A 22643-nucleotide genomic window follows, 5' to 3' on the forward strand; every position below is an offset into this window, starting at 1 on the left:
TCAAGCGCCTGACTGGAACGCATCCACTCCTTCCCTGCCAGGACCGTTCCGTGGCGAGATGGTGGCGCCCAGAGAGGTGAGCGCGAGCCGATTCCTCCATCAGAGCGAGCCGGCCACTCCCTCACGACCCGAGCTGGTGGCGGTTTTTTTGGGGGGGAATGCGACCCCCCCCGCTGCCCCGACCCCGCCCGCCTCGCGGGACCCTGTTCTCCCCGCGGCCAGTCAGCGGCCTACGTGTCCCGGTCCGGCCGCGGGTTTCTTGGGCTGCCCCCGCGTGCGCGGGGCTGCGGATCGACCCCCGGGGCTGCAGCCGCCTGAGAGAGGGAAGCTGCTGGCGGGGCCCGGGGGGCAGGAGGCTGCGGCGCCCGGGAGGCGGCTCGAGGCTTCTGGCGCCGGGTAACGGGAGGAAACTTTTCTTTCCCTCCTTTGGCGCGGGGAAGGGTGGTTTGAATCCCGCATTTCCCGGTTCAGCAAACCCGGCCATCGGCTCCCGGCCCCAGGACAGGCCTGTTCCTGCACTCAGGGGCAAGCGGTTTAGCCCGATGTTCCTACCCACGCGCTCAGCAGAGGAGTTAAAATGATGAGGGGCATGGAGCAGCTTCCAACTGAGGAGAGATTAAAAAACTGGGACTTGTCAGTTTGGAAAAGAGATGAGGAAGTGGGGGATCTGATAGAGGTCCATAAAATCATGACAGGTGCGGAGAAAATAAATAAGGAAGTGTTATTTACTCCTTCTCATAACACAAGAACTAGGGGTCATCCCATGAAATTAATAGGCAACAGGTTTAAAACAAACAATAGGAAGTATTTCTTCACACAACGCACAGTCAACTGGTGGAACTCCTTGCCAGAGGGTGTTGTGAAGACCAAGATTATAACAGGGTTCAAAAAAGAATTAGATAAATTCATGGAGGATAGGTCCGTCAATGGCTATTAGCCAGGTTGTTTGCCAGAAGCTGGGAATGGGCGACGGGATGGATCACTTGATGATTACCTCTGTTCAGTTCATTCCCTCTGAAGCACCTGGCATTGGCCACTGTGGGAAGACAGGATACTGGGCTAGCTGGGCTCTTTGGTCTGACCCAGTATGGTAATTCTTATGTAGTAGCTACTAGAGTTTGTATTTTAAATATCATTAGCCTCCAGTCTCATTGAGATGAATGGGCCAGTTCATACCTGAGAACTCTTGTTACTGGCTGCCTATAGGCCTGGGTGGATCTGCCTATGTGTTAATGTTTGGGTTGCACTTGAAAGGTTTTTTTCACAGGCATCAGTGCTAAGGCTTGATAGCTTGTTTGTGTTAAAAGAAAAGGAGCACTTGTAGCACCTTAGAGACTAACACATTTATTTGAGTATAAGCTTTCGTGAGCTACAGCTCACTTCATCGGATGCATTCAATGGAAAATACAGTAGGGAGATTTATATACATAGAGAACATGAAATAATGGGTGTTGCCATACACACTGTAACAAATGCATCCGATGAAGTGAGCTGTAGCCCACAAAAGCTTATGCTCAAATAAATTTGTTAGTCTCTAAGGTGCCACAAGTCCTCCTTTTCTTTTTGTGGTTACAGACTAACATGGCTGCTACTCTGAAAACTGTAATGAGCGTGATCACTTAAGGTGAGCTATTACCAGCGGGGGGGGGGGGGGGGGAGAGAAGACACCTTTTGTAGTGATAATCAAGGTGGACCATTTCCAGCAGTTGACAAGAATGTCTGAGGAACAAGGGAGAATAAACATGGGGAAATAGTTTTACTTTGTGTAATGACCCATCCAATCCCAGTCTTTATTCAAGCCTAAGTTAATTGTATCCAGTTTGCAAATTAATTCCAATTCAGCAGTCTCTCGTTGGAGTCTGTTTTTGAAGTTTTTTTGTTGAAGAATTGCAACTTCTAGGTTTGTAATCGAGTGACCAAAGAGATTGAAGTGTTCTCTGACTGATTTTTGAATGTTATAATTCTTGACGTCTGATTTGTGTCCATTTATTCTTTTACGTAGAGACTGTCCAGTTTGACCAATGTATATGGCAGAGGGGCATTGCTGGCACATGATGGCATATATCACATTGGTAGATGTGCAGGTGAACAAGCCTCTGATAGTGTGACTGATGTGCTTAGGCCCTATGATGCTGATGTGATTAGGCCCTATGATGGTGTCCCCTGAATAGATATGTGGACACAGTTGGCAACGGGCTTTGTTGCAAGGATTGGTTCCTGGGTTAGTGGTTCTGTTGTGTGGTTGCTGGTGAGTATTTGCTTCAGGATGGGGGGCTGTCTGTAAGCAAGGACTGGCCTGTCTCCCAAGATCTGTGAGAGTGATGGGTCGTCCTTCAGGATAGGTTGTAGATCCCTGATGATGTGGTGGAGAGGTTTTAGTTGGGGGCTGAAGGTGATGGCTAGTGGCATTCTGTTATTTTCTTTGTTGGGCCTGTCCTGTAGTAGGTGTTTGTGTTGTTTCTAAAAGGAGTGCCGAGATTCCTGAGCATGATTCTACAGCAATTAGTTTGTCCCCCTTATACCTGGGGCCCTGACCTGCTTGCATCATATCTGGCTTTGCTGGCGTTGTCTGTCTGCACTCTTTGATTCAGTACATTCACCTCTTCAACAGTGGCTACACACGAACTTGCACTGGTCTAACCAAAGATGTGTTTTTAAACTGATTCAGTTACACCACAGCAAACTCCTTTACGGACACACATGTATTGATTTACAGGGACTTTCACTCATTTAACTAAACTGGTTTTTACACAGATTTAGTTAAACCAGTCCAATTTCTGTGTGTAGACCAGGCCTAAGGCTCCGTCCACACTGCAGGAGAAGGGCTGTGTTAACTGATTCCATTTTTTTAAACAGTAGGTGTTCCTTTCCCATCCCTTGCGGGTCCTTAGCAGCAACTCTTGTTCCTCAATGGAGCCCAGTAGTCCTGCCCTTCTCTTTGTGCCCCATGGAGGACTCAGGGACATTTTGTCTTCCCTTTGACATGCTGTGAGAGGAGCAGCTGTTATAGTTCAGGGCAACTGCACTTGTATTCCCCCTCTGCTGGGTGGAGGCATGGGTCTCTCTCCCTCCTGACTGGGGTTTTTCTTGGCTGCACAGTTCCCTACCTACACTGTAAAAGCAGCAAAGAGTCCTGTGGCACCTCATAGACTAACAGACGTATTGGAGCATAAGCTTTTGTGGGTGAATCCACAAAAGCTTATGCTCCAATACGTCTGTTAGTCTATGAGGTGCCACAGGACTCTTTGCCGCTTTTACAGATCCAGACTAACATGGCTACCCCTCTGATACTTACCTACACTGTGTTATTCCCAGCAAGCCGGGCAGCCTGGACAGGCCAGTGGCTGCACTTTGCTCTCTCTCTTCAGAGGCTTTAAACAGTGTAATTGTGCACAGTTACAAGTTACCCCACAACTCTTTCTAAGCAAGCACATTTATTCTGAAGGTGAAAGCATTACAGAGAAAACATTAAAACAAAGCATGCTAATAAGCTTTCCAGAGATCACCCTCTCACTCCAACAAGGGCTCTGGTGAAGTCAGTCCTTCAAAGCCCACAAAGGGATTTTTCTGTGGCTACAAGTTCATAACTAGGGCCCTACCAAATTCATGGTCCATTTTGGTCAATTTCACAGTCAAGGGATTTTAAAAATAGCTGAAATCATGAAATTTACTATTTAAATCTGAAATTTCATGGTGTTGTAATTGTAGGGGTCCTGACCCAAAAAGGAGCCGTGAGGAGTCGCAAGGTTATTGTGTGTGGGGTTGTGGTACTTCTACCCTCACTTCTGCGCTGCTGCTGGCAGCGGCGCTGCCTTCAGATTTGGAGAGCGGTGGCTGCTGGCCAGGAGCCCAGCTCTGAAGGCAGAGCCGCCGTCAGCAGCAGCACAGAAGTAAGAATGGCATGGTATGGTATTGCCACCCTTACTTCTGCGCTGCTGTCTGCAAAGCTGGGCCCTCAATCAGCAGCCGCCACTCTCCAGCCAACCAGCTCTGCAGGCAGCAGTGCAGAAGTAAGGGTGGAGCATGGTCTGGCATTGCCACCCTTACTTCTGCGCTGCCACTGGCAGGGTGCTTCCTTCAGAGCTGGGTGCCCAGCCAACAGCTACTAGCCTCTGGCTGCCCAGTTCTGAAGGCAGAACAGAAGTAAGGGTGGCAATATCACGATCCCCCTAAAATAACCTTGCAACCCCCCTGCAATTCCCTTTTTGATAACCCCCCCCAAGTTGATAAACGCTGGTCTCCCCCATGAAACATGTACAGTATAGGGTAAAAGCACACAAAAGACCAGATATCACAGGGGGAGACCCGATTTCACGGTTCGTGACGTGTTTTTTTTCATGGCTGTGAATTTGGTAGGGCCTTATTCATAACAGCTTCAGCTCAGAACAAGTACATCCGTGAATAGGTTAGTCTTTCCTTTCTACAGCCTGGGCCTTTGATCTTCAGATTCTGGAAACAGATAAGCAGTAGACAATCATCCTCTTCTCAGGATATAGCTCCAGAGGGCTTTTGCATAATTTGCATTTTCCTCCCCTGGAGATTCCCCCACTTGACACAGTGTCCAAAAACTCATTCTGGGCTTATTATTCAGTATAGTAATTTGAAGTTCCTAACTCACACCCCATCTCCCCCCAGCGAGCACATACAATCCTTGATAACACGTAACCTTTATGTTTGATACAGTGGACTCGAAAGATACTTAATTCAATGGGATTTTTCCAGGCTATAGAAGGAAATAGTCATATCTGTCACAGTAGTATCTCCTGAGTCCTGGCCCCAGGGAACATTTCTTGCTGGGGCTGGAGTGGGTCCATTTGCCTTGAATGTGTTCCCTTGGTTGTAGCTGATTGGAGGCAGCTCTGGCAACCTGCTCCCCAGGATGCACCTTCCCCCACTTAAATCTGATGGTCTCTTTCTCCTTCCACCTAGGGAACGTCTCAGGAGCTGGAGGCAGCCGTGCAGGAGGAGGAAGATGCAGGGCATATGCAGGTGGGCGCCCCCTTTTGGGTGTATGTTGGATGGGCAGTGGGGAGCTCTGCTGGTGTCCCCTTGTATGTGGGGAGGGTTCAGTAGTGTAGGATTGTAGGCCCTGCTAGCAGCCCCTGTGTGCGTATAGGGGAGAGTGGAATTGAGCATCCCGGTGGCTCCTTGGCTGACCATCTAGCTCAGGGGTGGGCAAACTTTTTGGCCCGAAGGCCACATCTGAGTGGGGAAATTGCATGCAGGGCTATGAATGTAGGGCTGGGGCAGGGGGTTGGTGTGTGGAAGGGGCTCAGGGCAGGGGGTTGGGATGCAGGAGGGGTGTTGGGTGTGGCAGGGGGTTGGGGTATAGGCAGGGGTCTCAGGACAGGGAGTTGGGTTGCAGCGAGGCTCAGGGCAGGGAGTTGGGGTGCATGAGGGGATCGGGGTCTGGGTTCCAGCCCGGTGCCGCTTACCTGGAGTGGCTCTGGGGTGGCAACAGCACGCACCGGGGCCAGGGCAGGCTCCCTCCCTCCCTGCCTGCTTGCCCTGGCCCCACACCTCTGTTCCAGGAAGCGGCTGGCACCACGTCCCTGTGGCCCCTGGGTGGGGGAGGGGGGACAGAGGTTTGAGTGCCCTTGCCTGTGGGTACCTCCCCCAAAGCTCTCATGGGCCGCAGTTTCCTGTTCCCAGCCAATGGGAGCTTCAGGGGAGGTACCCACAGGCGAGGGCAGTGCACGGAGCCCTCCATCCCCCAGGGGCCGTGGTGCTGGCCGCTTCCTGGAGCGGAGTGGGGCCCGCAGCACCATGGGGGTGGCAAGCCCATGGGCCAGATCCAAAGCCCTGAGGGGCTGGATCCAGCCCGCAGGCCATAGTCCCGTCCTGTCCCCTCCCCCCCCCCCAGTCTAGCTCATGTCTCTCTACCCCCACAAAGGCAGATCTAGAGCAGGAGGAGCTGGAGCCCAGGCTCCGAGACACCCCAGAGGACATCTCCTTTGAAGCTGCTGCCAACACCATTGCCTTCCACCCCAGCCAGGACATCCTTGCAGCTGGCGATGTGGACGGCGATGTCTATGTGTGAGTTGGATCTATCGGAGAGAAGAGCACTGTGTAGATAATCAGCAACAGGCCCTAGCAACAGGCAGTACAACCAGGGAGTTGCAAGGAAACCCCCAGGGGTCAGCACTACCCAGGAGATGGAGAGAGAAGGGCCCCTATGGGGTGAAAACTGTGGGTAGGGGTCCGTGACCCCATGGCCCATCCAGCTCTACCCCACCACTGTCGATAGGAGCCAGGCTCAGCTGCTGGAGGTGATGGTGCCAGGAGAAGCCGTGGGTTTGGGAAGAGGCTTCCAGTGGAGAGTGATGTGTGTTCACAGGTGTTGTTTTCCATGCTCCAAGTCTAATCTGGCTTGAAGAACCCACTTATCTCTGCAGAGGAAGACTGAGGCTGGGCAAAGCTGCTTCTAGTATTGGAGCATTGCATTTGGGATGCTGTAGCTGGGGACACATCATCCTTCCTCCGCCAAGGGCTTAGCCTGGGAACAGGTTCTTGGCTGGCATTTCTCCATTTGGCTGCCACAAATCTGTATTGCACTCACACAGGTATAGCGCAAGGTCTCTGCCTCTCACTGCACCTGCCGTTTGTCCCCGCTGCAATGGTGCCTCTCTAGTGACCCGCCTTGGAAGGCATTAGATTAGATTTCTAGGGAACCCGCCCGGCATGTTCAGTCCCTCACAATCCCATTGGTTTGAAGATTGGTCTCCTACTAACTGTGGGGAGTCCCCAGTTCCTGATAGTGAGCGCTGGGAAGCAGGGGTCTCCCTTTGTGGGAGCTGAACCTTGATGCTGAGATGCTATCTGTTCCTTTCCCATCACACAGCTGGGGCTCCTGCTCCACCGGGATCTTTTTTCTTCCATGTGAATCCAGCTCCTCAAACCTGACTCCTGTTTCTCTTCCATCCCTGGGGGCTGGCGATGCCCCAGCAATCTGGACATGGCACATCCCTCCTTTCTTCAGTCCTGCACCATGAAAGCCCCCTCTGGACACACACCTCCTCATTCCTGTACCAGGAGCCCCTAACTTTGGATCTGAATGCTCCTTCCATGCCCAAAAGCTGTGCTCCTCAGCTGGAAAGGCAAGACAGGGAGCAGCTTCTCACTGGTGTCCCCTTAACACACATGCTTTTGTTTCAGGTATTCGTACTCTTGCCTGGAGGGTGGGAACCGGGAGCTCTGGTCTTCAGGACATCACCTGAAATCCTGCCGGGAAGTGTCCTTTTCCCATGATGGACACAGTGAGTGCACCTCCCCTTGGCTTTCTCGCACCATTGTAGTGACCTGTGCAAACTCACTGGGTGGAGGTCAAGCTAGCAAGGAGGATGCCTTTCTGTCTTCTGGGGGGCAGCCCTTCTCCTTGCACCCTGGAAGGGGGGCTGCTGAGCCTCTCTGGGTCACAGCCATGCAACAGTTTGAGGAGTTTGCTGGGTTTTGTTTAGAAGTCTCTCAGCCAATTGCTGAGCAGGCCGAGCTGTGGTTGGCTCAGGAAATGTGCTGAGCTCCCAGCCTGCGGATAAGATCCCCCTGCAATCAGCTATGCCTGGGAGTGAGGGATCCAGAGAGCCTGGGGAGCACAGGGAGAGTGTAGAGAGGCAGGGCTGGGGCTGCTTGACTGTTGCACAGTGACTGTTCAGAGCCATTCATTCAGTCAGTACTGTGGAGACTAGAAATCTGAGAGGTGTGGCGGGGGCAGGGCTCCCAGGCTGAGACTCTCCCATGCTGCGCTTTCTCCTCCCTCACCAGACTGCCAAGGGATTCCTCCCTGTAGCTCAGAAGTCCCATTCTGCTGCAGTGTTTCTGCTCCCTAGCACACTGCACTACGCTGGATCCTGGCTGGCTTTGTGATCACAGAGCCCAGGAGTAACAGTAATCCTGCAGGAATGTTGCTGGTGAGGGATAAGCACAGGACATGGGCACTGGAGTTGAGTAACTCGGTGTCACTCCTGCTGCTCCGATTGCTGAATGGGCTGGGGGTGCCGAATGTATACTGTGTGTCTTGTTGCCAGAGCTCTTCACTGTGTCCAAGGATAAATCCATCCACATCCTGAACGTGGAGGAGGGCCGGCTGGTGACACGCTTCTCCAAGGCTCACAGGTATGTGTCTATAGGGAATTCCCAGTCCCACGCAACCCTCCAGCCCTGCCCTGCCCTGCCCAGCAAGGGCATCTTGGGAACTGGCTTCCCAAGGTCCCTAGAGCAGGAGAGTGGTTCCTCCCTGAGTGTTCTTTGGCTCATGTTTCCACTAAAGCTGGCTGCTCCCCTTGGCAGGGAGCTGGTCTCCCATGCACTCTCTTGCCCATCGTGTCCATCCCTGACGCTGAGTGCTGCTCGGTGCTGGCTGGGCCATGTGTGGGATGGGGAGCAGGGAAATCTGCCCTAAGGCTGCCCTGCATGGTGGGGCTGTCAAAGACTCAGGTGGGACGCTGGGGCAAAGAGCAGGCCAAATGACCAAAACCCTGGAGCCAGCCGTGGGGCCGGAACTGTAGTGGCTGCCTGCTGCGTCCAGATGGCCACCAGTCACCCTCTAGCACCCCTCTGGCTGAGTCGGGCTGCAGGAACTAGCTCTGGAGGGAGCTGATTCCTTCCTCCCCCACACACACTGATGGGAGGCGCTGCCCTCTCCAGATGGCCCCCTTGAGAGGGTCGAGAACTTTCAGGGAGCTCTCCACTGCCTGAAGATGGGCTCCTTCCATGTTCCCTCACCCTAGGAGCACCCAGCGTGCTGGGGGTGCCAAACTCCCCACTCCCCCAGATTCCACCTGTGCTCGGTACTGTGGCTAGAGCCGCCATCTAGTCAGACCTCCCTGACAGGGCCTTTGAATGGCAGATGGCTCTCTGAGGTGTCTCCAGTCCTTGCCACAGCAGGGAGCATCTCACAGGGCTGCCTCAGCTAGAAAGATTCTCACAGTCCCCGATGCTGCTGGTGACTGGAGTGGGGGTCTCCACAGCTCGGCCCTGAACAGTCTGCTGGTGATAGATGACCACCTCTTTGCCACGGGGGATGATGGTGGGATGCTGAAGGTGTGGGACCTCCGCAAAGGCACAGACATCATGGAGATGCGGCAGCATGAGGAGTACATCAGCAGCATGGCCATAGACGAGAACAAGAAGCTCCTGCTCACCACCAGGTGATGGTGGGCTCCTCAGCCACGTGCGCCGCAGGTGCCTGTGGGCAAATCAGGTAGCAAAGCCTGCTCCAGGGGGTCTGAGAGCAGCTCCCCTAGGGGGAGAGCAGGTTTTTTTGCACCTCGTTGGTTCTGCTTATCTAATGCAGATGGCATGGTTGTCTCCACCCTCAAAGGAGGGGGTAAGTGCTGTTATCCCCATGGCTCCAGACCCTCTGTCTGACCCCAGACTCTCTGTAATCACTGGAGTTTGTTGTGCTTCTCATCCTGGATGATCCCAAATGGGGGAATCACTTATACCCTCTCTCTGAAGTATGCAGCCACCTCTGGGAGGTGTACAGGTAACACTTGCCAGGACAGGAAGTGAGGAATCCCATGTTTAAGTGAATGCAATTTACCACTTTGGTTCCCACAGCGGTGATGGAACCATGGGTGTCTTCAACATCAAGAGACGGCGCTTTGAGCTGCTCTCAGAGCCTCAGAGTGGAGACCTGACGTCCATCGCGCTGATGAAGGTAGGAGCTCACAGGCCACCTGTGACTGTCCTTCATGTGGGAGTAGCAATATGGAGCCAGGCTTCCCTGCCTCAGCACTGAGCTGTCCCAGACATGGGCAGCGGTGGGCGCCCCAGTTCCCTTTAATGTTCAGCTATGAGCTCGAAGGACCCTGCTGAGTTAAACATGTGGACTCCCTTGACTAAGAGGAAAGGAGCCCATTCTGTCCCTTGCTCCCTGTGCTATCGGCCCCTGACTGAGCACTTCCTGCTAGAGAGCCCATGTGGGGAGGGGAGGGTCCTGTCCTGAGCTACTGCTTTTTCAGCTCCACCTCATTCACCTCTTGTCCAGAGGGGGAAGAAAGTGGTGTGTGGCTCTAGCGAGGGGACCATTTATCTCTTCAACTGGGACGGTTTTGGTGCCACGAGCGACCGCTTTGCAGTGAAGGCCGAGTCCATTGACTGCATGGTCCCTGTCACGGAGAATGTCCTGTGCACGGGTTCCATCGATGGAGTCATCAGGTGAGAGAGCCCAGTGCTGGCTCCTGGCAGGGAGGCTGGGAAAAGGGGGCTGCTTGCCTTGTTTCTGCTAGCGGGGCTAGGAGGACGGGATGAACTTCTGCTCAGAGGATCTACAGGGTGTGAATAGCAGGGAGAGTGGGGGGCGGGGGAGAAGGGCAAAGGGAGTAGGAGTACTGGGGTAGAATTGAGGTAGGCAAAATATCAGGAGATATTTGCCAAAGGCAAATGCAGTCATGGAATAATCTACCAAGGGAAGAGGTGGGAGCCCCATCGGTAGGGCACATTACAAGCGGACAGGGCAAAGCCCTGGCAGAGGTACTGCAAGGGAAGCTCCTGCCCTGATGCTGGGGGATGGACTTCAGACAGCCTATTGGGTTGGATCCTTCTGGGTGCCTCCATGAAAGGGCTGTTGGTGGGAACTCTTGGGAGCTGTGCTGCTAACGCCATGGAGGCAGTTAAACTGGAAGAAATCAAAACCCCAGGCTGGCCTTGCTGTGTGTTCAGGGCTGTTCCCACTGTGTGTTTCATTCTGGGTGCTCCTGTTCTCAGTGCATTTCCCTTCATGGGTTCTGGCATTCAGCTCTCCCCACCTGTTGCTGCTGGATTTGGATTCATTATATTAATTCCTGACAGTGAAGTGAGGATCCATCTCCTTGGAGATGAATTTTCTGAGCTTGCTTACTAAGCCCTGAATTTGGGGTTTTAAACCAGTTGGCATTTTCCCTCTTCTAAGCTCTCAGCATCCCAGAGGACCCCCATCTGGTAGGTAGTGATGGGGTAGCATACAAGGTTACTGGACAGTTGGCCCTATATTATATAGTCTTCTAATCTTAGTGCCCCAGAACACCTCCTTTTGGTGGGTGGGTTGGCTGGAGTACCACGCATAGTTACTGCACAGCTGGCCCTCCATTAATCAAGCTTCTGTTCTTGTCCCAGGGCGGTGAATATCTTACCTAATCGGGTGATAGGCAGCATTGGGCAGCACCTGGGGGAGCCCATTGAACAGCTGGCCAAGTCCCACACTGGTCAGCTGCTGGCCAGCAGTGGCCATGACCAGAAGGTGAAGTTCTGGGACATCTCATCACTCCGCTCCATGGTGGTGGATGATTACCGGAAGAGGAAGAAGAGTGGGCAGCTGAAGGCCCTGAGCTGCAAAGCCTTGGGCGGCAGAGAGGACTTCTTTGCCGACATGAGAGAGGAGGCAGAGGCCCCAAAGGAGGAGCAGGAGGAGGAGAGCGACAGCGATGACAGTAACTGATGGAAGCCCAGTGGCCTCTGGGAGATTCCATGGCCAGAAAGCTCCGTAGGGACATGGACTATGAAGCCAGCAGATTCTGTAGCCATGGGAAGGATGCATCCTCACTGTGTTGTGGAAGCAGTTGGAGGCCAAGCTTATTTCCCCATAGAGGACTGGCTCATCTGGGAGTGTTCCTGCAGGCCAGAGTGCTAGCAGGGCCCTTGGTGCAGCTGAGTTGACAAGGCGCAACATCCCTCTCTGCATTCCTCATTAAAGGCCAATAGAGGTCTTATTGGGAGAGGGGCTGGAACCTCCTGCCAGCTGGGATGACCAGGCTTTGTTTGGAAAGAAGCAACTCTCCTGATGGGAAAGGAGTGTCTCCAGTTTTCTCTCTCCAAGAGGAAAAAACCTACCTCAGACCCCTTTCCACCCTCTGCCCCAGCCCTTCCCTTGTGAGCTCTCATGAGCACCAGCTGCTTTATGAGACCAGGGCTGAGTCCTGAATTCCTTCCCCAGCCCTGCTGGTTGGCAGGAGCCTAGCGGTGAATGTGGTAGTCTGTGCTCCAGGAGCTCTCTCCAAACTCCTTTGTGTACCAAAGAATCCCTGCAGCCTCTGGAGCATGGGAAATGCAGGGAACAATGTGAATTCCAGTCTCCTCTGCATGGAGCACTGAGCCAGGGCCCTAGAGCATCTGGCTGTGCTTGTCTGAAGCAGGTGCCTGAGCTCTGAGTGCTGCCTCTGGGATTACACAGCAGAGGGTTCCCCGTTGCTCCTGTGTCACCCGAGATGCCGAAAGCCACTTTCTCAGAACTGCTGCTTAGGCACCTGTAGTAATGAGATGTGGGACAGGGAGGGGAATGGGAAGAAGAATCCCCCCGGCTGCCAGCCATGTTTCACACCAACCCCCTCCCTGGCCTCTTGAAGTTTGCTACAAACTACTGAGCTCAGAGCCCCTTCGCTGGTCTGGGCAATATGGGCACTGTTGCCAGCTGTATTTCTGACAGGCCAGGCTCTCCCCAGCCACCCTCACAACTTCTCCTCCCTTTAAAGGTGTCTTCAAGAAAAACAGCCAGTTGCACCAGCTTCTCTCCAAGCTGGGAAGATTCATGTAGACAAGAAACTTGGACAAGCTACAGTGCAGAGCCCCAGTGCTGCCTGTCTCAGGAGAGTAACTGATTCCCATTGTGAATTTGTATGTGAATAAACCACCAGGAAGCCTGTGTCCCAAGCTGGCCGGGATCACTTTATGTGATGGGGTTGGGGTGCATGTGATAATCCAGCAGAGTTTGCTATTAGATCAGTACTGCCAGTATGTTGTAACAGTGAGAGTGTGTGACTGACCATCACACTGCTACTGCTATGGCATTTGCTGACTGGGAGAGTGCGCGCTGCTTTCTGCATGTGTCTACTTAAATGGGGAAGTGGATTGGCAGAGATCGGGAGCAGGCGTTTCGTAGTGCAGTCGGAAGGCATGGGGACAGGGATGTGGCCCAGTAAGTTACAAGGCCTTTCATCTCTGGCCTCTAAGATTCAGATTTGACGTACAAGCTGAGGGAGCGACCAAAAGACACAGCAGAAATTATCTTGGCTCTCCTGACTATTCGACATTGGTGAGGCCTCATCTGGAGTACTGTGTCCAGTTTTGGGCCCCACACTACAAGAAGGATGTGGATAAATTGGAGAGAGTCCAGCGAAGGGCAACAAAAATGATTAGGGGTCTAGAACACATGACTTATGAGGAGAGGCTGAGGGAGCTGGGATTGTTTAGCCTGCAGAAGAGAAGAATGAGGGGGGATTTGATAGCTGCTTTCAACTACCTGAAAGGGGGTTCCAAAGAGGATGGCTCTAGACTGTTCTCAATAGTAGCAGATGACAGAACGAGGAGTAATGGTCTCAAGTTGCAGTGGGGGAGGTTTAGATTGGATATTAGGAAAAACTTTTTCACTAAGAGGGTGGTGAAACACTGGAATGAGTTACCTAGGGAGGTGGTAGAATCTCCTTCCTTAGAGGTTTTTAAGGTCAGGCTTGAGAAAGCCCTGGCTGGGATGATTTAACTGGGAATTGGTCCTGCTTTGAGCAGGGGGTTGGACTAGATGACCTTCAGGGGTCCCTTCCAACCCTGATATTCTATGATTCTATGACTGAGGGGGCTGGCCTGACATTCCTTACTCAGGTTGACCGCCTATGGGGCTGGTTGTCACCAGGGGCAGGGGACATGCAGAGAAGCCCCAGGGAAGGAGGAGTGTGGTGGGCCCAGGTGTCTGGCTGTTGCACCCCAATTCAGTGTCAGCTTCCATTCCTGCATGTAGAGCCACTGCAGGCCTCTATTCAGGATAATGGTTTTTCCAGCACCCCTTTGGCTAGTGCCAGGCTGTCTGTGTTACCGAAGAGCAGCTTGGTGGGGGGTTGCCCTAGAGCCCAGATCAGGGACCTAGAGTGGCCCTGGAGACAGGAGCTGAGATTTTTCCACATGTGCATCTGATCTGTGTGAGCGGGTCAGGGGTTGCCTATGCCCCTGTGCACTTCTGGAAACCCAAGAAGTGGCAGCCTCATGCTCTGGGGCTGCCCCATCTGTACAAAAGTCGAGGGCAACTATGGAGCCCATTTAGCCCTAAGAAGAGCGGTTTCTGCCTTTGGCTGGGGAGGTGTGAAGGGGAGAGCTGGAAGCCTGTGAGGTTAGGTCTCTTGCCCTAAGAAGAGAGCAGCTACAGGCAAGCTAGTGCTGTTGCTGTGGTGAAGGCAGCTCTCTGCTGGTCTTGAGATGTCTGAGGCAGCCTTGTGGCACCAGGTTCCCCTATCAAGACAGGAAATGAGGCCTCCTGGCTTCTCACCACCAGGAATGAGAGCCTCTTGTGGAGGGGCTGGAGCTGGCTAACCTGTGCCCCTCTAGAGACAGCCCTGCCCTTCTAAGCGGCCTGGAAGGGAGCAATTCAGGCAGCAGTGAGCCAGACCCTGAGTTCAGGGAGTTTCTTTTTACCTGTGTTGCTTTTTAAATGGGCAGAAAGTGGCACAGGACTAATTTGGGCTGGTGCTGGAGTATATCCCTTTGCATGGCATTTGTGCAGGAGCTGGGAGCTGAGCACCAGGGATCTGGGGAACAGATGGATCCTTGCCAAGCTCTTCACTATGTGTAGTCACTGGGGAGGCGTGGAAGAGAACGTGCCATTGTCTGCGATACAAGAGGGACTTCATGCAGTTGAGGTTATAGGAAGGATGTACTGGCCCACCCCTGCCTGCCTTCCCTCCTCTGCTTCCTTTTCCTCCTCCCCCTCTGACACCGAGCTACCGTTAGACTGCCAGCTTCCCAGCCTGCCTGCCCTTGCCAGCCCTAGTAAAATTGTTGGTAATTTGAAAAAGTCCGGTTCAGGGTGAACAAAATAGTGTGGGGTTTTTTGTTTTTTTTTGTATTTGTAAAGGGCTAGAGTCACAAAATAGCCAGCGGAGGAGGCACTGCTGTCCCTGCCACCCTTAAACATGTCAGCCCACCAGATAGGCACTCAGCTGGGATTTGGGAGACCCAGGTCTGAATCCTTGCTCTGGGCCAGGGCTCTGAACACAGGTCTCCTTCATTCGCAGTGCCTGCCCTAACCCCAGGCTATTGGCGTGAGGTGCTCTCAGTCTCTCTCTTGCAGAAGCTGTTCCACTTTGTGTAGGTGATTGATTATTCTTCGGAGTAGAGGGCTGGGGTCTGGAACCTCAGTCTCCCAAGTGAGTGCTCTAGCCGTTGGGCTGTAGAGTCATTCTCACATTTGTATGCTGCTCTAATGAGTATTCAGGCATTTTACCCAAAGTGGAATAGCTTCAAAGGAGAGATTGGGAGAGATCCACAAACAAATAGCCTCAGTCCAGAGCACGGAGTTGAACCTGGGTCTCCCACATTACAGGGGAGCATGCTAGCCTCTGGGCTAGAGATTATATGGTGTGGGTAAGGGTACCAGCTCCACCATCCCCTTCTATGGTGTGAATGGCACCTAAATCCCCTGGTGAATCAGGCCAACAAAAAATTTACAGGCTAAAACTATCTGGCAAATTCATGTCAAATCTGTGAGTATAAGAGGGTTAAAAAAATAACTAGATAAGTTCATGGAGGAGGATAGGTCCATCCATAACTATTAGCCAGGAGGGGCAGGCATGGTGTCCCTAGCCTCTGTTTGCCAGAAGCTGGGAGTAGGTGACAGGGGATGGATCACTTGATACCTGTTCTGTTCATTCCCTCTGGGGCACCTGGCCATTGTCCACTGCCTGAAAACAGGATATTGGGCTAGATGGACCTTTGGTCTGACCCAGTATGGCCGTTCTTATGTTCTTAATAGTTTTGGCTTGACAGAAACTGCATTTTTTTTTTTTTGGGCTAATAAACTATTTGTCCAAAAAAAATTGCCCACCTCTACTTTAACACAGCTTGACTAACGCAGTTCTCCGAAAACAATCCATTCCACCAATGGGGAGGGAGACGAGCCTGGAGCCCTGCTAGCTGGACTCAACATGAGCAGGCTCTGGCTATGCCTAGGCAGCAGAGAGAACCACGTTCTGTGTAACCCGGCTCTGAGTCACTTGGCCTGGTTACAGCTCACCCTGTTGGGACACACACACAGCAGTATGTTTCCCGGCAGGAATGGCAACTGTGCTGGCTTGTCCATGCAGCATGGGCGTGTTTGTATCAGTGCATGCTGGGGAAAGGTGGCTGTAACTCCACAGAGCAGCTGGTTCCAGAGCAGCCATTTCTCAGGGTGCAGTGCACAACCTAGGAGAAAGGAGGACTGGCTTATCTGTTTACATGGATACACAGGCAGATGCCACAGGCCTTCTTGTGCACAGGGTATAAACACAATAACACCCATGCAGTTAGGAGCTGTGAGTTAGCCATGTTGATGTGGACATGAGCCATATATGAAGTCAAACATGTGCCAACCTGTTAAAACTCAGTAAGTCCTTGTGCGTTCAGTTATGAGGGAGCTGGGAATCTAGTTCTAACATGGCTCCAGTGTGTAGGGTATGTAGGACCTCAGCTTTGTTTCCCTACATGGGCGAATGCCTTGGCCGTACTCACTGATTCACAGTTTAAGGCCAGAAGGAACAATTAGCTCAGCTAGTCTGATCAGTACATCGCAGGCCATGACATTTCACCCAAATGTTTAACTAAACATTTTAATTAATTAATTAAAGTAATTTAGCCCTCAAGAGACTCAACTGTTGTGTGCCACAGGCAGAGAACAGGACAGATCGAGATGTCACCTGTCCCTGAGGCCCCTGTAACGGCAGGGAATCGATCAGGCGAAAGTATGGCCAGATGATCTGGGGATCCATGCTGCAGAGGAAGATTAAACCCCCCCCAAGGCACCAGACAATCTGACATGGGGAATTCCTTTCTGACTCCAGACCTAGCAGTCAGTCAGACCTGAGCATGTGAGCAAGACTCACTAGCCAGGCAACTAAGACTGATTCTCTGTACCACCTCAGAGCACTAGCCCACCCCAGCTCGTAGACCACCTCTAGCTGTGGCCCATCTCTGATGCTTCACCCCCACCCTTAGATTGTACTGGAGAGTGTTGTAACCAGGCACTCTGACTCAGCTGTAATCTGGGCCTCCCTGGCCACAGAAATAGGTTCAAACCATGTTAGAACATAATCTGTTTTTTCCTTCTTGTATGTGATGATCTATTTCAACCCCGGTAGATTCCTAGGCTAAAGCTGGTTCCAGATGTGGTTATAACACATGGCCTCCTAACCTCACACACCAGGAAACCTGTTGGAACCTGCTTTGGCCCCAGCCCTGTTTAACAGAAGGCTTTTTGTTGTGTACAAGGACTCTTAGATGCTCCCTGCCTCCCCCTCCTCCCAGTTCTCTGTTCAGTTTCCACATAGGCTGGTTTCTAGCTGGCAGGGTGGGGCAGGGAGGATGGACTGGCTGGCAGGGAGCTGGTGGATGCAGATGAGGTTTCTCTTGTAGGTGAAGCTGTGTGCTCTGTGTGAGGCTCCCTGCAGTCTGGACTGTCCCTGGGTGCGTTGGCCCTGCTGTGATGATAGTGCAAGTATAGCAGACTTGCTGCACTGGTGTGGGCTACGTCCTGGGCCCCATGTGCAGTGTCATTGCTCAGATGTGCCCAGAAATAACCATCACGGTGGTGGATGTGAACGAGGAGAGGATCCGCGCCTGGAACTTGGATCAGCTGCCTGTCTTTGAAGTACTGCTCAGGAAGGGGGCTGCGTTCCAGTGACTGGAGCAGGCTGTGGGGAAGGGCAGCCTTCTCGCTTTGATTGCTGTCAATCACTCGGTGGGGAGGAGAGGCTCCCTGCCCCACCCTGGGCTGAGCTGACTCCCCGCTGCAATGAGTGTGACTCCAGTTACAGCAGAGGCTGCGGCACAGGGACCCCAGTGCCTTTTCAAAAGTTTTATTAGCTCAGCACAAAAGGTGAATGAGAGTTGTTGAGTGGCTGAGTTTGTCCCACTCCAGTAACAATGCCCCAGTAACCTGGGATTGCCCAACGGGATTGGATTGGATTGGACTGGCCAGAGATGTGGCTGAGCCCAGCATCCCCTCTCCCGCAGCACGGAGCGTCTGATGGCTCAAAGGAAACTGTTACTCCACAGTAATACCTGTAAATGCGTGTCTTGTCCATGACACGCACCTCCCAGTTGGTGCCCTGCAGCACAAGGCCTGCAGTTGATCCTGGTCAGCGTCACTCTGGTGCTGGCCTCTCTAATTGGTGGGAGTGTGTCCGGTCTTCTTGCCACTAAGAGTTCTGCCTGGGCGCTGATTGGTGCTTAGCTGGAGATGGCCCAGGGTGCTGGTGGGCTTCCATGTCCTGTTCCTCAAGGCCCCATGCAGGTGACGTTGTGAAGGGCACTCTCCTCTTGCAGTCCCAGCCAGGCAGGGCCTAACATGGCTCAGTTTGAGAATCCCAGCCCCGGATGAGGTGGCTGCGGCTGAGGGTGTTATTGCTAAGCCCTTTCCCCCTCTGTGTTGCACCAGGAGCTGGAGTATGAGAGAATCCACAAGGCGATGCTCAAACCAGCCTCTATATTTGATGGCAGGAGAATCCTGGACAGTTTGCATTATTGGCTGCAGCACTTAGGCTTTCAGGTACTTCCTCTGCACCCCCCACCTCTGCGTGTGTGCGTATGAGGATTCAGGCCACTGGGGGCCATGGCAGGAGAAGGCAAAGAGCAAATGGCGAAGGTGCAGTGAGTTGTCTGGTGATGTGCACACTGCCCTCTGCTGGGTGCAGTTTGTACTGGTCCCTATGGGTCCATTGACTCCTCTAGCAGAGCCCTGGATTTTGGGTGCTGGAGGTGGTGGGTTTGGTTCTCTGCTGCTGCAGTTGACTGATGACTAATGTGGGGATGAGCCTACAGGGCAGGATGGCTGGGCTGAGGTCTTCTGTGTGGCTTCCTCTTTCCAGGTGGAGACAATTGGGAACATCAGCCAGAGAATCCTGTTCACGGCAAATGACATCTCTGAGCTGGACCTGCTGGCTCCCCCCTTAAAAAAACGAAGGTTTAACCATGCTTCACCTGCCTCCCTGCCTGGGATCACCTGGTGTGACACAGACCAACCCTGGGGCTGAGATTGGAGCTGCACACAGTGATCCACCTGACCGCTGTGCCATCCTGTAGCTCCAGGGCTGACCCTGCGGGCAGGCCCTCCCACTGCAATCGGCTCAGCCCAGCCAAAGTCCTGGTGGGCCTGTCCTACCTAACATCCGAGCCTTGGCGGATGGCAAAGCTGGTTCTAGGGCAGCTTTTTAACTACAGCATTCACATACTGTGTGAACCTCGAAGTCCTTCACTTGACTTTTAAATGCCTGCCTTCCATGTGCTTTTCTCTCTGCAGTGAGTACATGGCACCGTCCCCCACCCGCTCTGCTGGGAGGGGGTGGGGATGGAGCCCAGACTGGCCCCCCGTATTTGTTCCTGCTCAGAATGTTCATACAGTGTTTCATTCCAGATTTTCATAACAAAACGCATTTGGCTGCCTTTGGGGCACTGCTGGGGCTCTGTGCTGTGAACTTCTGCCTCTGCCCTGTTCTAAGGGAAGGGACAGGTGGGCTCTAGGGCCTCTGTGGCTTCGTCTCTCATGCTGCAGTTTCCAAACTGCTCTTCAAAGGGCTGGTCCCTTAGCCTGGGGTAGGTGCTGTTTGGGAACCCCTGCTTCAGCGGGGTTAGGGCTGGTGCAGCGTGCTGGCTTGGCAGCTGTGCAAGGTGAAGGCCAGTGGTTCTCCCATGGACAGCACCAGGCAGAGAAGTGGCATGGACCGCAATGTCCTGTGGCCTCCCATGGTTGGAAAACACTCACAGGAACAAGAGGCAGGGCCATCTCTGGTTGGTAACACCTTGTAAAAAACGGTGCATTGTGGAAGGTCAATGGCTTTCTATGGGACAACCTCAATAACTAGCCTAACCCAGAGAAGCTAACAGCCAAGGCACACTAGTGCTGCAAAGGCCAGCTCTTCCATTGCCTTCCACGCTAACTGCTGGAGAACTGGCCAGTTGCCTGTTGCTCCCCATAATTGTCTTTGATTTCTCCTCTCATAAATTAGGGTGTGACAGCAGCACCTCCATGGCATCTCTCAGAGCACTGCTGGAAGACAAAGTGTGAGCCTCAGGCTGTAGTGAGGGAAACTGAGGCAGAGCTTAAGGCCAATGCTTTCAGATGGCAGTGTCCAAACCATGTTCCTCCAGCCATAAAGTTTTACAAGGTCTGTCAACAACAGTTTGCTAGGGAATGAGGGGTGGGTTCCTAGCCAGGGCCAGGAACTGGAGGAGCACAAACGGCAGCGAGCAGAAGCCATTGCACCTGAGCTGAAGCTCCCATCTTTGAGCACTAGGCCCATGCCCACCCTGGGGCCATGGTGCCTCATATAAAAAAAACAACCCACCCCGCAATTCCTTTGGCTTACCCCCACCCTACTCGCCTTATGATCATCAGCTCCCCTGTTCCAGTCATCTACACTGCATGAGAGGGGAAGCCTGCTGGGGCAGAGACTCAGAGAGGAGCCTCAATGAACAAGCCCCCCCCCCCACCGCCTCAGTGCCCCAGAATGGTGTTGGCTCCAGCTTCCTGCTGCCTGGAGCTTCTGATGACACTAATGGGGCAGTGGGTATGGGGAATTGTTGCTCCTCCTTTCCTGCTCAGACCCTCCCTGCCACCATCCTTGAGCGAGGCCAGGGCTGTGGAATACCCCGCTCCCCTCCCCTCTGACCCATGGATGGAGGGGTTTGCCCAGCCCACTGGGGGTCTCAACATGTGCTTTGGGTTTAAGCTGCTGTCAAGCAGGGGTCTGGCAGTCGCATCTCTCTCTCTCTCTCTCTCTTAACCTGGCACCATTAGGGAGGTTTTCTGTTCTAAGGAACAGAAAAAACATAGATCCTTTTTGCTTCTTCTCCTTGCCTCCCCTCATGCCCATTGATCGAGACACCCTCCCCCCAGCCCATGCCCCACAGGGCTCCCAGCTCCCCACCTGCATTAGCTTCCTATAGCCATCCTCATTAGCGTAGGATTGCTTCTTGGTTCTGTGCATAGCAGGGTTTTGCCTGGTGCCACTTTTCTGCTGCTTCCAGGGGGCAGAGGCAGCAGAGCAAAGTGGGGGCTGACCACAAGGCTCAGAGTTGGGGGCAGGATCCCGGTGGATGGAGGCACAGCTCGCTGGTTAGAATGGCCTTTGTGCAGGACATTAGCGTCGGGCCCAGCCTCTCCAGTGCCTCCTAGTGGCCACACAGAGCAAAACAGCTCAGCGGAGCCAGTACTCCCAGGGTTTTCTTGGGTTTGTCCAGGGTACCCTGGCAGCATTGTGCTGGCCACAGCGGCAGAACCTGGCTCTGCTTCCTGGCTTCAAGCCCGGTGTCGGTCGCACAGCTTCCGGCCTCAGCATTTGCCTTTCCGGAGGCGGTTTGCGGGAGCGAATTGCTGTTTAACATGGCAGATTGATGAAGGCCGTGTGAGCAGGGGCTGTGCTGGGGGGGGGGGGGGGGGGGTCAGAGTCTGGCTCGTCCTCACTCTCCTCTGTGCAGTCGAGCTTTCCTAGCCTGCCATTAGGCGAGGGTCGCTGCCCGTCTCTGGAATACGTGGCTGTGGGATACAGAAAAAGGCTGCACCCTATATAATATCACAGGCACAGCAGCTTATGCGAGACATTTACCACTTTCTAGCGCTAAGCACTCGCTGCTTTCAGGAGTGAATTTAATAAAAATAGCATTTGTCAGAAGTGGGATTCGAACCCACGCCTCCAGTGGAGACTGCGACCTGAACGCAGCGCCTTAGACCGCTCGGCCATCCTGACAGCTGTAGAAAAAAACCCTTCCTGAAGGGAGCTGTGCTTACTTGCCAGGTTTACTGCTTCCAGGCACGTGCAGGACTTTGCTTTTCCCCAGCTGAACTCCCTGCTATTTCCTCCCCTTCCTCCCGCTGCATGCAGTGTGTCCATGGCTTGTTTCAATGTTTTGTGGTAAGCTGCCACCCTGTGGCTATTTTGAGCCATGGCAGTTAAACTGACTGCCACCTCCCCCCAGCTTACAGTGTCCTTTCAGCCCTGAGACTCCAGGCGAAGTTGTAGCAGTTTGTTTAACCCAGGGGTCTCAAGCTCAGGGCAGGGGGTAGGGCTGCAGAAGGGATGTGGGGTGCAGCAGGGGGTTCGGCTGCAGGAGGGGTTCATGGGGGGGCTAGCCCAGCACACACCAGGGGCAGGGCAGGCTCCCTGCCTGCCTGCCCTGCCCCCGCACTGCTCTGGAAAGTGGTCGGGACTTGGGGGCAGGGGGCACAGGGGGTCTGTGTGTTGCCCTGGCCACTCCTCCAGGTACCTGCCCCGAAGCTCCCATTGGCACAGCTCCCCCCTGCCCTACCCCCAGTGCGCGCCAGGCCAGAGCCTCTCTAGGTAAATGCTGGGGGGGAGGGGAGCAGGGGTACTGCAGGGAGCTGGCAGACTGCAGAAAATAACCCCTGGGCTGCATGCGGCCCACGTATTTGCAACCCCTACAGCCGGTGCCCTCACTTGTAGCACAAAAGACAACCAGGCCTTACCCCAACACCTTGCAGGAGACAGGCATGCTGCCATTTGGGATGAGCCCCATGGCCAGCTAATTGGCCCAAGAGTTTGAAAGCATAAGAGAGGATTTTGGGTCAGGCTGTCAGGTATTTAGGCACTACAGCAGCATAGGCACTTTTGAAAAATCCCATGAGGCACCTAAATACCTTTAAAGATCCAGCTTTCAGCACCTCACCACTTCAGACTCAACCACAGTGGCCTTGT

The 22643-nt window shown here is 53.5% G+C and overlaps 1 protein-coding gene and 1 non-coding gene across 3 annotated transcripts; one reads left to right on the plus strand and one right to left on the minus strand.

Annotated features, from left to right (window-relative positions):
* WDR55 (WD repeat domain 55) lies at positions 1-12624 on the plus strand. Of its 2 annotated transcripts, XM_073356082.1 has the most exons (9): positions 1-76; positions 4930-4989; positions 5894-6036; positions 7156-7256; positions 8025-8112; positions 8967-9146; positions 9559-9658; positions 9989-10158; positions 11095-12624. In XM_073356082.1, the coding sequence occupies exons 1-9, from the start codon at positions 59-61 to the stop codon at positions 11414-11416; spliced, it is 1182 nt and encodes a 393-aa protein (XP_073212183.1). In that variant the 5' UTR covers positions 1-58; the 3' UTR covers positions 11417-12624. The 2 variants fall into 2 exon arrangements, with proteins under 2 accessions (XP_073212183.1, XP_073212184.1); XM_073356083.1 differs by lacking the exons at positions 1-76; positions 5894-6036 and adding an exon at positions 1574-1624.
* Positions 12625-21594: 8970 nt separating this feature from the next.
* On the minus strand, positions 21595-21677 carry TRNAL-CAG (transfer RNA leucine (anticodon CAG)). Its single transcript has one exon. It is a non-coding gene; the product is annotated as a tRNA-Leu (tRNA).
* Between the last annotated feature and the right edge of the window lie 966 nt (positions 21678-22643).

The sequence above is a fragment of the Lepidochelys kempii genome, chromosome 8 (assembly GCF_965140265.1).
Source record: "Lepidochelys kempii isolate rLepKem1 chromosome 8, rLepKem1.hap2, whole genome shotgun sequence".
NCBI lineage: Eukaryota > Metazoa > Chordata > Testudines > Cheloniidae > Lepidochelys > Lepidochelys kempii.

Bases quoted from the DNA above. Each gene is read 5' to 3' on its own strand.
- WDR55 (XM_073356082.1), top strand. The intron at 4,990-5,893 runs GTGGGCGCCCCC...ACCCCCACAAAG, and splicing joins AAGATGCAGGGCATATGCAG to GCAGATCTAGAGCAGGAGGA. The intron at 6,037-7,155 runs GTGAGTTGGATC...CTTTTGTTTCAG, and splicing joins GTGGACGGCGATGTCTATGT to GTATTCGTACTCTTGCCTGG.